Source organism: Poeciliopsis prolifica, unplaced genomic scaffold, assembly GCF_027474105.1.
Source record: "Poeciliopsis prolifica strain line A6 unplaced genomic scaffold, Auburn_PproV2 SCAFFOLD054, whole genome shotgun sequence".
Classification (NCBI taxonomy): domain Eukaryota; kingdom Metazoa; phylum Chordata; class Actinopteri; order Cyprinodontiformes; family Poeciliidae; genus Poeciliopsis; species Poeciliopsis prolifica.
Genome location: NW_026562429.1, coordinates 3,438,705 through 3,453,701, shown reverse-complemented (window position 1 = coordinate 3,453,701; position 14,997 = coordinate 3,438,705). Strand labels below are relative to the sequence as shown.

General features: G+C 37.6%; 1 protein-coding gene across 1 annotated transcript in view; it reads right to left on the bottom strand.

Annotated features, from left to right (window-relative positions):
• tmtopsb (teleost multiple tissue opsin b) overlaps positions 1-14,997 on the bottom strand; it is a 38,739-nt gene that overhangs the window by 11,158 nt on the left and 12,584 nt on the right. Inside the window, exons 2-3 of the mRNA XM_055059432.1 lie at positions 11,769-12,097; positions 816-1,049 (exon numbers count right to left, since the gene is read on the bottom strand). Coding sequence (XP_054915407.1) covers positions 816-1,049; positions 11,769-12,097 — 563 coding nt within the window. The remainder of the gene's footprint in view (positions 1-815; positions 1,050-11,768; positions 12,098-14,997) is intronic.

Genomic DNA, 14,997 nt, shown 5'->3' with positions numbered 1-14,997 from the left:
CTCCTCCTGCGGGTGTAAATCACACAAACACTTAATTACTGGATTGGGTGTCGCATAATTAGACCCGCTTTGACGGAGAACAGATGCTTCTGAGGTCCTTATTTTTGTCTTTTTCTAAAATCTAATTGTTGAAATTCATTTTATATTTCCAAAAGATATTTGATGCACTTAATTAACATGTTTATCTGCTCTGATATAAATGTCAGTTAATCAAGTGCAATAAAATTAGGATGAAAACGTTGGATAAAGCTATTTAGGAGAAATCATAAACGTACGCTGAAGAGCTGAGACGACACATGAAGAAACATGAAATAGACGGCGAAGGTGTGAAAACATGCAGGGGTTAAGCTAAACTGAAATTTTTGAAAATTACTCAATACATATGAGTACTATTTACAGTCCTCTGGATGATGTTGTTTGGCTGTTGGTCCACAGTTCAAGAATGAAGTGAATCTGTGATTAATCTGATATTTTTACAAATAAAATCTGTTCACTTTTTCTTTATTTAGCCACAAGGTAAAGTCTTTTTCTGCTTTTATTGATTATGTTTCACATTGCTCAAATTTTGTTGCCAAACATAAAAAAAGGATAATAACTCCTATAAAGTTTTTGGAAATTAATACAGCAACTGCGTGGAACCCAGTTTATATTTTCAACCAAAGGTCTTGTCTTTTATTTTGTATATTATTGAAGCAATAAAGACAACAAATATTTTAAGAAATGAATCTTTCCAGTTTTAAGTATCCCTTGATTTCTCTGAATTTAAAAATGTTCATCGTTTGGACTCCATATTGCAGATAAAGTGAGCGTCTCACCTGTTTGTTCATGAATATGTAAATAAAAGGGTTGACCACAGTGGAAAGCTTGGCCAGCAGCGACGGCGTGATGCTGGCCGCCGGGGTCAGAAGGTCTCTGGGGCCGAAGGTGGCGAGCAGAGCGGCGACGCCGTACGGCAGCCAGCAGACCAGGTAGCAGACCACCATGATGACGACCATCACCAGAACGCGCTGCTCTCTGCGCCGCGTCACCAATGAGCTCACTCTACGCACCTGCAGGACACAAGACTCAACCCTTAAAATGCACTTTCATTAAATAAACTATCAAAAAACATCATTTCTGTCAAATTGTAGTGATCTTTCATTTTAAAAATGAAATTTAAAGTTGACTCAAACTCGAACCAACCTGCTGTCACTGGGAGATTTTTACTGACATGGTATTTGAAATAATTCAGAATGTCAATCAACAAGAGGAATGAGATAATGAAAAACAACAATTATGATTTTTCAACAACATTTTACATTTCAAGGGAATTTAAAAAAAATAGGAGTAGATTTGTTTTTCTCCATATATCTGGCGCTAATTGTGTCAAAACTGCAAAAGCAAAAAATCTAATTACTAGCACAAATATTTTATTACACTTGAAATAAGACAAAACTAACTTACAGGTAACTTTTCAGCAAGATATAGGAGTTTGTTTAAGTAAATATTTCCTTATTTGTTTATGAAAAAGAACTGCAGATTATCTCAGTTATAACATGACATTTTTCTCACATTATAAGTGAAATAATCTGCCAGTTAAACTAATATTTTTAAGGAATTACTTACTTAAAACAAACTCTTATTTATTGCTGAAGCATTACTTGTACTTGAAATAAAACAAAATTAAGATATTTGCTCCAGAAACCGGATAAAATGTGGATGAATTCCTGGGGTTGCTGGGTGAATTCCTGGGGTTGCTGGGTGAATTCCTGGGGTTGCTGGGTGAATTCCTGGGGTTGCTGGGTGAATTCCTGGGGTTTCTGGGTGAATTCCTGGGGTTGCTGGGTGAATTCCTGGGGTTTCTGGGTGAATTCCTGGGGTTGCTGGGTTAATTCCTGGGGTTGCTGGGTGAATTCCTGGGGTTGCTGGGTGAATTCCTGGGGTTGCTGGGTGAATTCCTGGGGTTGCTGGGTGAATTCCTGGGGTTGCTGGGTGAATTCCTGGGGTTGCTGGGTGAATTCCTGGGGTTGCTGGGTGAATTCCTGGGGTTTCTGGGTGAATTCCTGGGGTTGCTGGGTGAATTCCTGGGGTTGCTGGGTGAATTCCTGGGGTTGCTGGGTGAATTCCTGGGGTTGCTGGGTGAATTCCTGGGGTTTCTGGGTGAATTCCTGGGGTTGCTGGGTGAATTCCTGGGGTTTCTGGGTGAATTCCTGGGGTTGCTGGGTGAATTCCTGGGGTTGCTGGGTGAATTCCTGGGGTTTCTGGGTGAATTCCTGGGGTTGCTGGGTGAATTCCTGGGGTTTCTGGGTGAATTCCTGGGGTTTCTGGGTGAATTCCTGGGGTTGCTGGGTGAATTCCTGGGGTTTCTGGGTGAATTCCTGGGGTTTCTGGGTGAATTCCTGGGGTTGCTGGGTGAATTCCTGGGGTTGCTGGGTTAATTCCTGGGGTTGCTGGGTGAATTCCTGGGGTTTCTGGGTGAATTCCTGGGGTTGCTGGGTGAATTCCTGGGGTTTCTGGGTGAATTCCTGGGGTTTCTGGGTGAATTCCTGGGTTGCTGGGTGAATTCCTGGGGTTGCTGGGTGAATTCCTGGGGTTGCTGGGTGAATTCCTGGGGTTGCTGGGTTAATTCCTGGGGTTGCTGGGTGAATTCCTGGGGTTTCTGGTGAATTCCTGGGGTTTCTGGGTGAATTCCTGGGGTTTCTGGGTGAATTCCTGGGGTTGCTGGGTGAATTCCTGGGGTTGCTGGGTTAATTCCTGGGGTTGCTGGGTGAATTCCTGGGGTTTCTGGGTGACAGCGAATGTGACTTAGCAACTGGAAGGTTTTTGAAACGGCTCGTTTTCCAGACACAAAATTATTGACTAAAACAGCTGTGTAGTTTTTTTTAAGCAGTTGAGATCCAAATAAAAGAACAAAAATGTGTAAAAAGTCAATTTAAAAAATATATTTTTTACTTTTTACTATACTTATTGTATGTAGGACATGAAATACGGTGATGTTAATATAATCTGCTTTTCTCTCTGAGACAAACGCTGTGAATCAGTTCTCTGTTTACATACAGAAAGCAACCAGGTCCAAACAGCCTGACAGATCAATTGTTGTATTGATCCACTGAGAGAAGAACCAAACTGGATCTATTCTGACTTTTTTCGCTCCACCAGGGATTTTCAGAGGCTGACATTTAAATCTGCCAGATGAGAATCTCTTCTGCCAGCATGAATCCTGCTTTCAGGAACGACCTGATGTTCATAAATACGCCACTTTCGCTTTAATATGAAAATAAACGGCGAGACGGGCAGAAAGAGTGAAGACGGGTCAGGCTGACCCGATGCAGTTTGGATTACTGAGCAATAACGCTGCCAGCTTTCCTCAGAGAAATATCTGCTGACTTCTCACCATCTTTCTATGCATAAATGCTTAATTTCTAAGTTAAATTGGGCATCAACAGGAAGCTTTTTGCGTTTGCTTCTGCATGACTTTTTTTTTTATTCAAGAGGAAAATGACCCAAAACTTTTGGTTCCTAAAAGTTTGAAAAGTTTCTCAAAGAATGAGTTGAAATATTCAGAATCATGTTTTTCTCTCTTGCAAATGTTTCAGAAGTATTCATACCAATTTTACTCTTTGCAGATTGTTAGTTTCAACCGTGAACTTAATTAATTTTGCTGGAACTTTATCCCTGAAATTATTGCTATAAACTCCATTATTGTTGTTTAGAGACAATTTTCAAGTAATATAATGGCATAATAGTGCAAAAACCTAAATATCCCAAATAAATAAACAAGACAACAGAAACAAAATTAAAATAAATTATGAATTAGATATATATTGTATGAATTAGATATATATTGTATGTATAGCCATTGCTAACAGCAATCTATATTTATTTTATGACCATAACTACTACTACTAATAAAAAGAATAAGAAAAATAATAATACTTATAATACTGTTTTTACAGTTGGTAATTATTTATTCATATTTTAATAAAACTGTGGCAATGTTGACAATATGAATTACCATAAAACAATAAAGGATTACAAACTAAATAAGCATAAAACATTTTAATCAAAGTAGTTATATGTCTGTAAATCACTGAAGATTAAAACATATATATTTTTTGTCTTATTATGAGAAAAGCATCCAATTCTCAATTTTCTCTGGTCTCATTTGAGAGGAATTATAAAATAAAATCGGGTTTTCGTCCAACATCTCTTCCTATTAAAGCAGAAGTTTCTTCCATCATGTCCGTCTTTGACAGGTCACCCTTTCACCGATTATTTTCTGAACTAAGTAACACTGTCAGTGTTAGCATGCGGCCCTTCAGTCAAGGTGACAGCTGCTGAGTCAGCGAAATGCCGAGCGAGTTCAAAAATATTTCCACTTCCTGCAGGACACAGAGTTGGTTTTTAATAGATGCATAAAACAACTGTCTCACGTTAAGAATGAGGGACAAAGTGAGGTCAATAACAATAGGTTATTGTTATTAATTGGTTATTTTTGCTGTATGTGTCAAACTTCGAAGGATGCAAAAGCATAAAGTTTACAACAGAAAAGCTTTATATTTGTGTGTTTTTATTGAACAAATAAACATTTTCATGATGAAATTACTTTAAAAGAATGTTGCAAAAGACACGCATGACTCAAATATTTGTCGATGCTTCAGAAGAGTCTTTCTGGAGTCAAACTTTGTTTATTAAATCTGCAGTTTGTCAAAACTTGTTTATTTATTCTTTGAATTTATTTTCCTTTTTTTCTGTCGCCGTCGGTAGCTGGCATGTATTAGGAGCAGCTCTGTGTATTATATTTTAGACAAATTCAGTGTTTGATGAGTAAATTTGTGTCTGTTTTGAAAACATTTTTAACTGTTATTATTGATGCTGTTCATTTTAGCAACCTTTAATTTTAACTGCTGCTAGCTGCTTGTTGGTAGATATGCTAAGGGTAATTTATTGCATTTTTTCTTTTGTTGGAATAAATACAGAGAACCTGAGTGTTTGTCAACCTACTGGACCTGAGATGGACATAGAAACGTTAAATTACAGCAGAACCTTTCCCAACAAAACTAAAACTTTGCATAAATTTGCATGATCTTCTGGAACATTTCTAACTTTGCTGGTTTTAACAAACTCAACAGATTATGTCAGTCTGAAAAACCCTGACAATATGAGAGTATCTGACCGGTGTGTGCTGTGTAAGCACAGGATTATCTTCTCTGGAAGTAACTGAGCACCTCGTCAGCTGCAGGATGACAGCAGAAATGTGACATTTCACACAAATATGCACCATTTACGATGGCAAAGCAAATTTAAAGTGCATGAATTCTCAGATTTTAATCCTGATCGTTTGCCATCTTTTTTTAAAGGTACAGTGTCTCAGATTATTTTAACTAATCCAGTAGTCAGTAGGTAATATAAAGTGAATGATGTTGTTCTTATAGGACGTCACAAGTAGGTAACCTAAGATGGGAAGAATTGTGATCTTTATATGTATTATGAAAAAAATATCCTTAATAATATTAAAAAGTACTAGTTGCATTAAAAAAATTATTTCACTTATAACATGGGGAAAATGTCTTGTTAAAAGTGAATTAATCTGCCAGTGAAAAGAGTACTTTTCCATCAATATTAAGAAATTATTTTAAAAGTAACTTGTAATTTAGTTTTGCACTATTTGCACTAAAAGCTAAATCACAAATCCTTAAGATTTTGTGTTTTTGCAGAGTTTATAAACATTTTGACACTATTGGCACCAGATTTAAGTGTTTTTGCAGTTTGGGTCAAATACAAATACAAAATGAATCAACATTAGAAGAATGAGCAAAACTACAGAAGAACAGAACCAAGAGGTTTAAATCTGATTTAAACCTTCAGAGATCTGTGATGAAACACTATAACTTGTTTAATCGCTAACCCTAACACCATGAGTTTCTCAATCTCCATAATCTGTGTTGCTTCAGGAACAAGTTTAATTTGCTCTTAGTTTTCCTCCTACCTTAAACCAGAAACAACAGAGACCCCAATAGAGTAACAATAGAGAAAAACCCAGTTTGTCAGTTTATCACAGCTGTTTTTCCTCTTCCTGTCAGGTTTTCGCTCCTCTTTACACCTGCATGGATCCGTCATCATCCTGCCACCACTAACAAGAGGCACACTGAGAGACTCCTCGCTGCACCTGGCTCTGTTTTCCTCCCGTAATTAATTCAGACGGCGCCAACGACAACACGAGCGCAGCACCGATTTCTTTCTGCTCCTCGTTCCCGCCGACATCCCTGACAGCTCACAGCAGATTGTGGATGCACAACTGTGTCTAACTTTTACCTCTGCTGATAGAAACTGCAGTATGAATTAAAGCTGTTTAATGAGAGATTCATCTGGATACCAAATGTAATAAAGACCTGTCTTTATCCCTCTATAAAATGCTGGGATTCACTGCAAAAACACAAAATCTAACTGAATATTTTGGTCTAGTTTCTAGTGCAAATATTGTAATACACTTAAATAAGACAAAACTAAGTTATAAATAACTTTTCTGCAAGATACAGGAGCTTGTTTTAAGTATATAATTTTTCATCAACATTAAGGAATTACTGACTTAATAGTAATTTTATTGTTATTTATTTAACTTGTAATATGGGGAGAAGGTCTTGTTCCATCAGTAGATTATTTAATTTACAACCAATATATTTTTAACCAATATTAATAAATTATTCACTTAAAACAAGTTCCTATAACTTGTTTAAAAGTTGCTTGTAAGTCAGTTTTGTCTTATTTAAAGTGTGCTAAGATATTTTCACTGTAAACTAGACCTAAAATACTTAATAAGATTTGAGTTTTTGCATCTTTTTTATTTAAGACTGATTTTAAATTCAAATAAAAATGTGTATATATATTTTTTGTACAAATTAAAATCTGAAAAGTGTGGCATGCACCAGTTTTCACTGCAGCTTTTTGACGCTTAGGGTTTGTCTTTTTTTTTATTCAAGAGTGCATACAAGACAAACATTACAGACTTACAAACAGAGGTATTGATCAACAAAATAACCAATTTTATAAACAGATTTTTTAAAACTGGACCTGCATGACTGTAGGTCTGCCATGTTGTTCCTAGTTTCTAATGTGACTGTTGCAATATTTCATGCAGGATCAGATCTTTCTGCTTTTAAGGAAAAGGAATTTCTCAATTATAACTGGAGTTTCGCTTTATATTACATCTAGTTCTGAGAGTCACTCATTCTTTAAAACTGCAACCTTGCAAATTTTATAGGAGAGCTTTGTGCAAGATCAAAGGAAGCACAGCACATAAACTGGAAAATGGAGTGGCCAAGTTAGTTTCTCGTCCACTGGGAATGAATGAAACAGAGGGCCTGCAAAAAAAAAAAACTAACTTGAAGTTGAATGATGCACATAAAGTGTCTATCATGCAAAAAAAGAAGGTAAACAGATGTAGGAGACGGATGAGTTGAAATATGTCTCATTAAGTTGTCAACATGCAGACTGATCAGCATAAAGAAGAAATGCTGTAAACAAAGAGAAACACCTACTCAGCCTGAGGCAAAAGATCATTTGTAGTTTGTCTATAAGCCAAAAAATGAACATTCTCAACAAAACAATCATGTATACAGTCTTTTAAAAGTGTATTACATTGTGATTTTATGTTATAGCCAGAAACAAAGTAGAGCTTAAATGTTAAAGAGTATTCATCTGGGCAAGATGATCTGAGTGAAGTTGGACTGGCCACCTTTAGATGAAACTAAAGGTTTGTGCAGCAACATTGATATATTAGAGATTCTGGTAACAACCTTTCTGTGTAAGTTAATTATTCACCTCAGATTGGATGTTAGTCACAGCAGAACAGATGTGAGCAGCAGCAGTTGTACTCGGCCCACACAGTGATCTTAAAACTGACATTTCAGTGGCTTTGCTGCGTGATTTTCTCTCCTCCACAGGTTGATGGAAATTGCCTCACTTGTAGAGACAATTGGCTCTGGGTCACCACTGGTGGCGTGAGACAGATTATTTCATGATGATGGGTCACGAGGTCTGTGGCCTTGAGGTTTAATGAGGATCCTTGGCAGGCTGTAATGACCGTCAGCAATACTGTACTGCTCCCAATCGTCACATTGACCGTTTTAAAGGTGACCTGTGATAGTTTCTTGAACAGGTTTATTGGCTAGACAAAACATTTCCTGCACAAAATGCTTCTCAGACAATGAGATTTTAGCCTGGTCAGCTCTGCCTATTTTGAGCTCCTTTCAAAATCAGCTGCTTTAGGGCCTCTTGGGTTCTAAAATAGCTCTGAAAAGCAGAAGAGGAGCCTCCTGCACAACCAACAAGTATCCGGCAAGTGGTTTCTGGATGGTAAAATAACAACATAATACTTGTCTTTATCAGGAGTGCATATGACGATAAAACCAGCTGACCAAATGTGCCGTAGCTCAACTTGACTGCATATTTGTGATGTTACATTCTCCAAGTTTTTGAGATGGCAAATTTTCCAGACAACAAAAAATATCAACTTATTGCCAGAACCCAGCCGGTTGTTTTATTTTCAGCGTTAATGTTGTTTTTAGAAGCAGTAGGGACCGAGAAGGAAATACAAAAATGTAAAGAACGTCCATTTTCCACAAAATATCCCCTTTAAAGCACCATCATTCTAGAAGTTATAAAGATTAACCGAGAGAAATAGTGTTTAAGACACGTCCCACAGATTTACTCCATTATCTGACGGTGCAATGTTCAGCAGCCATTCTACAGCACATACAGCAGTAAAACCAGCTGACCAAACCTTCTGGACCTCAGCTTAGGTTGCTAGGTAACAGGCAGAGTTCCGTTGGGGTTGCTAGGTAACAGTGCCTGCTTTTAGAAACGGCTTGTTTTCCAGACACCAAAAAACATTAATTTATTCTCAAGAAACAGCTGGGCGGATTATTAGAAGCGGTAGAAACCCAAACGGAATCACAAAAATGTGAAAAATGTGAATTTTGCATATTAGGTCCCCTTTGAAATTCACCTTCCTCTTAATCCGTCTTTTTTATCAGAACAACTAAAGTCAGGAAGATAAAATATTGAATTATTTCCAGCATTCCTACCGTCTTTCTTTGTTTTTGTTATGCAATGCAGTCAAAGCTCTTGACAAAAAGGAAGCCAAAGCTTTTGTAAAGTGACAAGACAAGAGCTACTGACACGTTCTGCATCATAATATGAAAGGATTGATCCGCAATGGACTGGTGACCCGTCCATTCACAATTATCTACACACTGGTCTCCCCTGCACAGGTATTTATAATGAAAGAATGGATTCAAGGTTGGAAACAAAAGTCAAACGTTACGCAGCAATTCATCCATCAGCCACCAGAACCGAGACTCAAGCAAGAGTCTGGATCTTTCTGTCAGAAATCCTGAGAAATCTCCAGGCCAGAAGGAATATATTTATAGTCCTTACAGCATGTTACGGGTTTTGGCAGTGGAAAAAACTTCAAGTAGAACGGATTCATCATCAGCCATAAGAAAGTATGCCAAGAGACACGAAGGGGACAGAGTCCACATGCAAACTGGTATGTGTGTCAAAAATGGATCCAGTTAAATAGAAAGTCTTCTAGCAACTAAAAACATACATCTATTTGCACATTTAGATAAATTGTCATATTATTTATCATTTATTGTGAAAAGTTCCTTGTCATTATAAGAATTTGGATCCAAGATAAATTTGTCAAAAAATTCTGACTAAAATGTCCTTTCTCCCCTATTTTTTCCACAAAAGCATCAGAAAAAATAAGTAAATTAAAAAATATGATTAAATAAAGTTTTTATGTGCATTTATTGTCACATTTCTTTAAGTATGTGGTGTCCTGAAAAAGCTTAATTTAAACAGGAATGTTTTTCTAGAGCAGTAAATACCATTCGATTACCTAAAAAATAAGTAATAAATACATTTTAATTACAATTTTTATTATCATTACAATAGTACAACAAAATACAGTATAAATCCAAGTCCACGTTAATTACTAGTTGCACTTGTTTTACAGTAAATAACTTCATTGTGTTGTTTTGGTTTTCGGTTTATGTTTCTTTTTGTTATTTACATAAGAGAAGTGAATTGTTTTAATTGTTGCAGTGGTTTAAAGTGTTGATAACAAATTATCGCCACAAAGGATTGTCAAACTGGGTCTTTGGCGTACCAGGCATCTGCTGCGAACTCTCCCTCGGTTAAACTTATGACCTATGTCTGTTTTGGTTTTCTGCCTCAGTGATTGAACTAGAACGTGTTTCTGTTTTACTGAAACAAAATCTAATGCTAAATAATAACTATAACTTTGGATCTAAAAACTAATTCAAAACATGCTTAAAGAAATATAGTTAATTCTAGTATGATGCACCACTTATGGATAGGAGGCTTCCGGAAGTGAAGGAGTCACTTCCCAGAAGCAAAGGAGTTACTTCCCGGAAGTTAGGTATTTTTTTCCCGGTGGTTAAGTGGTTTCTTCCCGGAATTGAAGGGATTACTTCCCGGAACGAAGTGCACACTTTCCGGAAGTGTAGGGGTTACTTCCCGAAAGTGAATGATTACTTCCCAAAAGTAGTGGAAAAAAGACTTCCCGGAAGTAAATAGTTACTTCCCGGAAGTGGAAACACAATTCCCGGAAGTAAATGGTTTTTCCCGGAAGTGAAGAGTTACTTCCCGGAAGTGAAGAGTTACTTCCTGGAAGTGAAAAAATAATTCCCGGAAGTAGGTATTTACTTCCGGGAATTGTTTTTCTACTTCCGGGAAGTAACTATGTACCTCCGGGAAGTCTTTTTTCACTTCCGGGAAGTAAATAGTTACTTCCGGGAAGATTTTTTTTACTTCCGGGAAAAAACTATTCACTTCCGGGAAGTAACTATTTACTTCCGGGAAGTCTTTTTTAACAATAAGTGAATAGTTATTTCCCAGAAATGATATGGTTACTTCCCGGAAGTGAATGAATTTCTTTCCGGTAGTGAAGGGGTTATTTTCCGGAAGTGAAAGAAACATTTCCCGGAAATGATTGGGTTACTTCCCAGAAAATGCATCATCAAAACTCTTGGTATTGATGATGCATTTTTAGACAAATTGGGTTACTTTCGAAAAGTGGTTATTTCACTTCCCGGAAGTAAATACACCCTTCCCGGAAATGAACGAGTACATTCCCGAAAGTTAGGTATCCATTTCCCGGTGGCTAAGTGGTTTAAACCTTTCTTTTAACCAGGTGTAGCTGAACTGCCACTTAAGGAGTAATTGATATGATCCAAAATCTTTGAAGAAAGTTTCTTACTACTTTCTGCGTCGATGCATCACAGAGTTAAGGTCGTTATGACCGAATCCCGTACTAATGCAGCATGATTATTAAAGTTCATTATGCCGTCTTTCAACTCATCTGTGCCATTTCTGCAAATTAAATGTCATTAAAGTCGCAGCTTCAGACACGTATTAATCTCTGTACGGCTTAATGGGCGGGAGCGTCAGATGCTGCAGAGTTCAGGACCAGACAAACATGAATGTTTAAGCTTTCATGGCTGCGATGTGAAGATGTCAAATCTGATTCTCCGGTCGTGGCATTTCTCAGATTTCAAGTTTGTCTTTGAAATGTTTGAATATTTCTGACTCTCTTATCGGGTCTGCATTCAAACTTGCTTTTGATGATTTAGTTGAGGTAGTGACAAGGTAGTGCACTAAATTAAAAATGTCTTATCTCAGAGCTGCTTTCTTATCCATGTATGATTTTAGTTTCTTATTCTATGGAAAGAGAGCAGCGCAGTCACCTTGCAGCATCTCACCTGTCTGATTGTGAACAGCAGCTTCCCGTAGGAGTAGACTATGACGGCGAACGGCAAGGCAAGGCAGAAGGTGAAAAGGCTGATGATGTAGGAGATGTTGTTTGGAGTTTGGGTCTTCCAGTCAACAGAGCAGGTGGTGCCGGGCCCCTCGGGGCCGTAGCGGCTCCAGCCCAGCAGCGGCGGCACCGTCCAGGCCACGGAGTACAGCCAGGAGAAGCAGATCCCTGCCAGCACCGGCCGGAAGTCCCTGCCGTCCGCCATGGTGGGCGTCATCATGGTGCAGTGACGCTCGTAGGACAGAACGGCCAGGGAGATCAGGGAGACGATGCCTGAGGGGGGCAGGAAAGAAACACGTTGACCCGGTTCCTACAAGCTCTCCAGAATTTACCCAGGACGTCTAAATAGAATGCATGCATGGATGGATGAATGGATGAATAAATAGATGAATAGATGGTTGGATGTACTTCAGGATGGATGGATGAACGAACCAACAAATCAACAAATTGACAAATTAATAACAAACTGATTGAGTGAATGAAAGGTTGGTGGACAAATGGACCATTGAACAGATGGATGAATGACAACTTGAGAATGAATGAATGAATGGATGAATGGATGGATAATGGATTTTAATATTTTCCATGCTGCCTGGGAATCATAAACCAATGAAAATGCATTGCTATAACAACATGAAACGGGTTTTCTCCCAACTGAATCAACAGAATGACTGAGAATAATCAGATCCAAAATCGGAGCTGTTTTTATCTCATTTTGATCACCTTTAATTTTTACTTTCCTCCATGTTTCATTCCCATGACAAAATGACAACAACTAATAATAACAATAATAATAATAATAATAATAATAATAATAATACTGATAATAATAATAATAATAATAATAATAATAATAATAATAATAATAATAATAATAATAATAATAATAATAATAATAATAATAATAATAATAATAATAATAACCTGAATCATTTCCAATAGCAGCTTTATGGTAATTTTACCCCCAACACATTCACCACTTTTTAAAATCTTTTTCCTTCATTTCTGCTGGAGTAAATTGCCTTTACATGGTAGAAAAAATTTAATTAATGGAACAATGTTCAACAAATTAAACCTTAATGTTGTGTATGCATTCACAAATTAATGTTTCTGTGCTGTTAAAGAAATAATTCAACAGTTTCTAAAGCCGTCAGTGGATTGGGTTTTCCTCAGGCTATTTTCATTTTGCATGGTCACAAAACAACATAAATGTTTAGGAAACCTTGAGAGATTTCAGCTTTTGTTAAACATTTACTAACTGTCTCAAAAATTAACAAGCTACAGGGTTTGTTCAATGTTTTTACTTAGATGAACAAAAGGAAACCAATAGAAGAAAGAAAAAATATAAAAAATATTAAATTATAAATATTATGATCTTCCAAACGTGCTGTAACAAACCACTGAGCTCCATGGAAAATAAAATAATTGTTTCACGAAGGTCATAATACCTGTTGTTTTGTTTCATTATAAAGAGTTTTAAATGTAATTTAATATATTGTACATAACAGTAAGAGTTCAATTAAGGTTTGTCTTTAGTTGGCTAAAAACAATATTATTTATCCCCTCTTAGTTTTGCTTTAATCAAACTTTCATTGCACCACATGAAGTACAATAAGCCAGTGAAACATGACTAATTACTTGCATTAAAGTTTATAAAGTCACCTTTGTAAATTACTGAATGTATTCAAATCAATGGTGGAGCTAATTGTTGCTGAATAGAATAAGTCTCAATAAAAGTTAATCAGGCTGAAGTGCTGATTCAGAGGCTCTTTGCCTCGACTCTGCAGGATTTTAATGCCAGATATTCACCTTACCTTCCTGCCAAATGAAGGCTGATGATTGGCTACAAATTTGGCGAGTCTGGAGGATGAGGATAGGTAAAGTACAAAATCTAAAGAAGAAAAATGAAAGTTTTCATCTTTTCAAAATAAAAATTATTTATTGTTTTTTTTTTTGCTCTCTTTCTAGTTACGTATTGGGATTTTTAACTGCTTCCATCCACTGTTATTTTGTCTAAATCTTTGCACATTACTTTATTTTGAATCATTAGCTACAGCAATTTTCACTTTTATTTTCAACATTTTTGTTTTACAGAATTTGACTTTAATTTTTGGAAAAACTGTTTAGAAAATGATTTGAACTGCAGCTGCTTTCTGTTTTTGATGCAATGGCAAATTCGTTTACATGATTAATTTCATTCTAAAACCAAATAAGCTTCAGACGGACTGACAGCAATAAATGTGGTACTGGTAAGTGTGGTGTCAATAACTGCATTTCCTTTACAAAGTTTGTAAATATTCCACAAATTTCAGAAAAGCACAAATTCACAAATGTTGTGTTCTCATTAATTGAGAATCAAAATTAAAATCCCAAGTGGAAAGGTTTGTTCACACAAAAATACATGATCCTCCAACTACTTCCTGTCATCTTCTTCTTTGTGGTTTTTGCCAGTAGTAACATCAGGTTGTTGATCATGTAACTTGTGTGATATAAAATATTTAAAAACCCAGAGTTTCTTTCAAAATTCAACTTATGGAGCTTAGGCGTAAATTCAAGCTGGAGACAGAACACAGCTGATCTACATCACAGCTGATCCTCTTCAAACACGTCACACCCTGCTGCAGCCAATCAGGATCGGCGCCCTCGCGCGTCCCAGCCAATCAACGTCAAGCTGGTCCATTCAAGAAGACGAGCTTCCGGGGATCTGCCTGCTCGTCAGCTGTGCTTCGACTTTGCTCTGCAGAGCACCGTAGATGTCCTTCCCTTCTTTCACCGCTCAGGTCCAGGAATCATCCCTTGGCCGCCGGCTGCACTTCGTTAATCTTCCAGTGGCTCCTCACAGATCCTACTGCCGCTCCTAGCCTTCCTTCGGCCTCCATCGGCGGCGTCGAAGCGGGACATCTTCCCTTTTCATGTCGTGGTCACATTCCGTCATCCGCCTGGTTCCCTGCTCCGGCTCACGATCGTTCAATTGCTGCGGCTCTCTGACGCTGCCCGCAGTCGTGCGCAGGTTGTCCCCAAGACCTGCTTTGGTTCCTCCTGCTGTTTCTGCTGTCTCATCATGAACTGGCTCCATTACCTGGACGGTCTCCTCCTGTTCGTCGCCGGGCGTACGCTGCCTCCGGACCACTGCGCTCACTTCCGTGTCTCGGCTCCCAGCCGGCTCTTCAGTC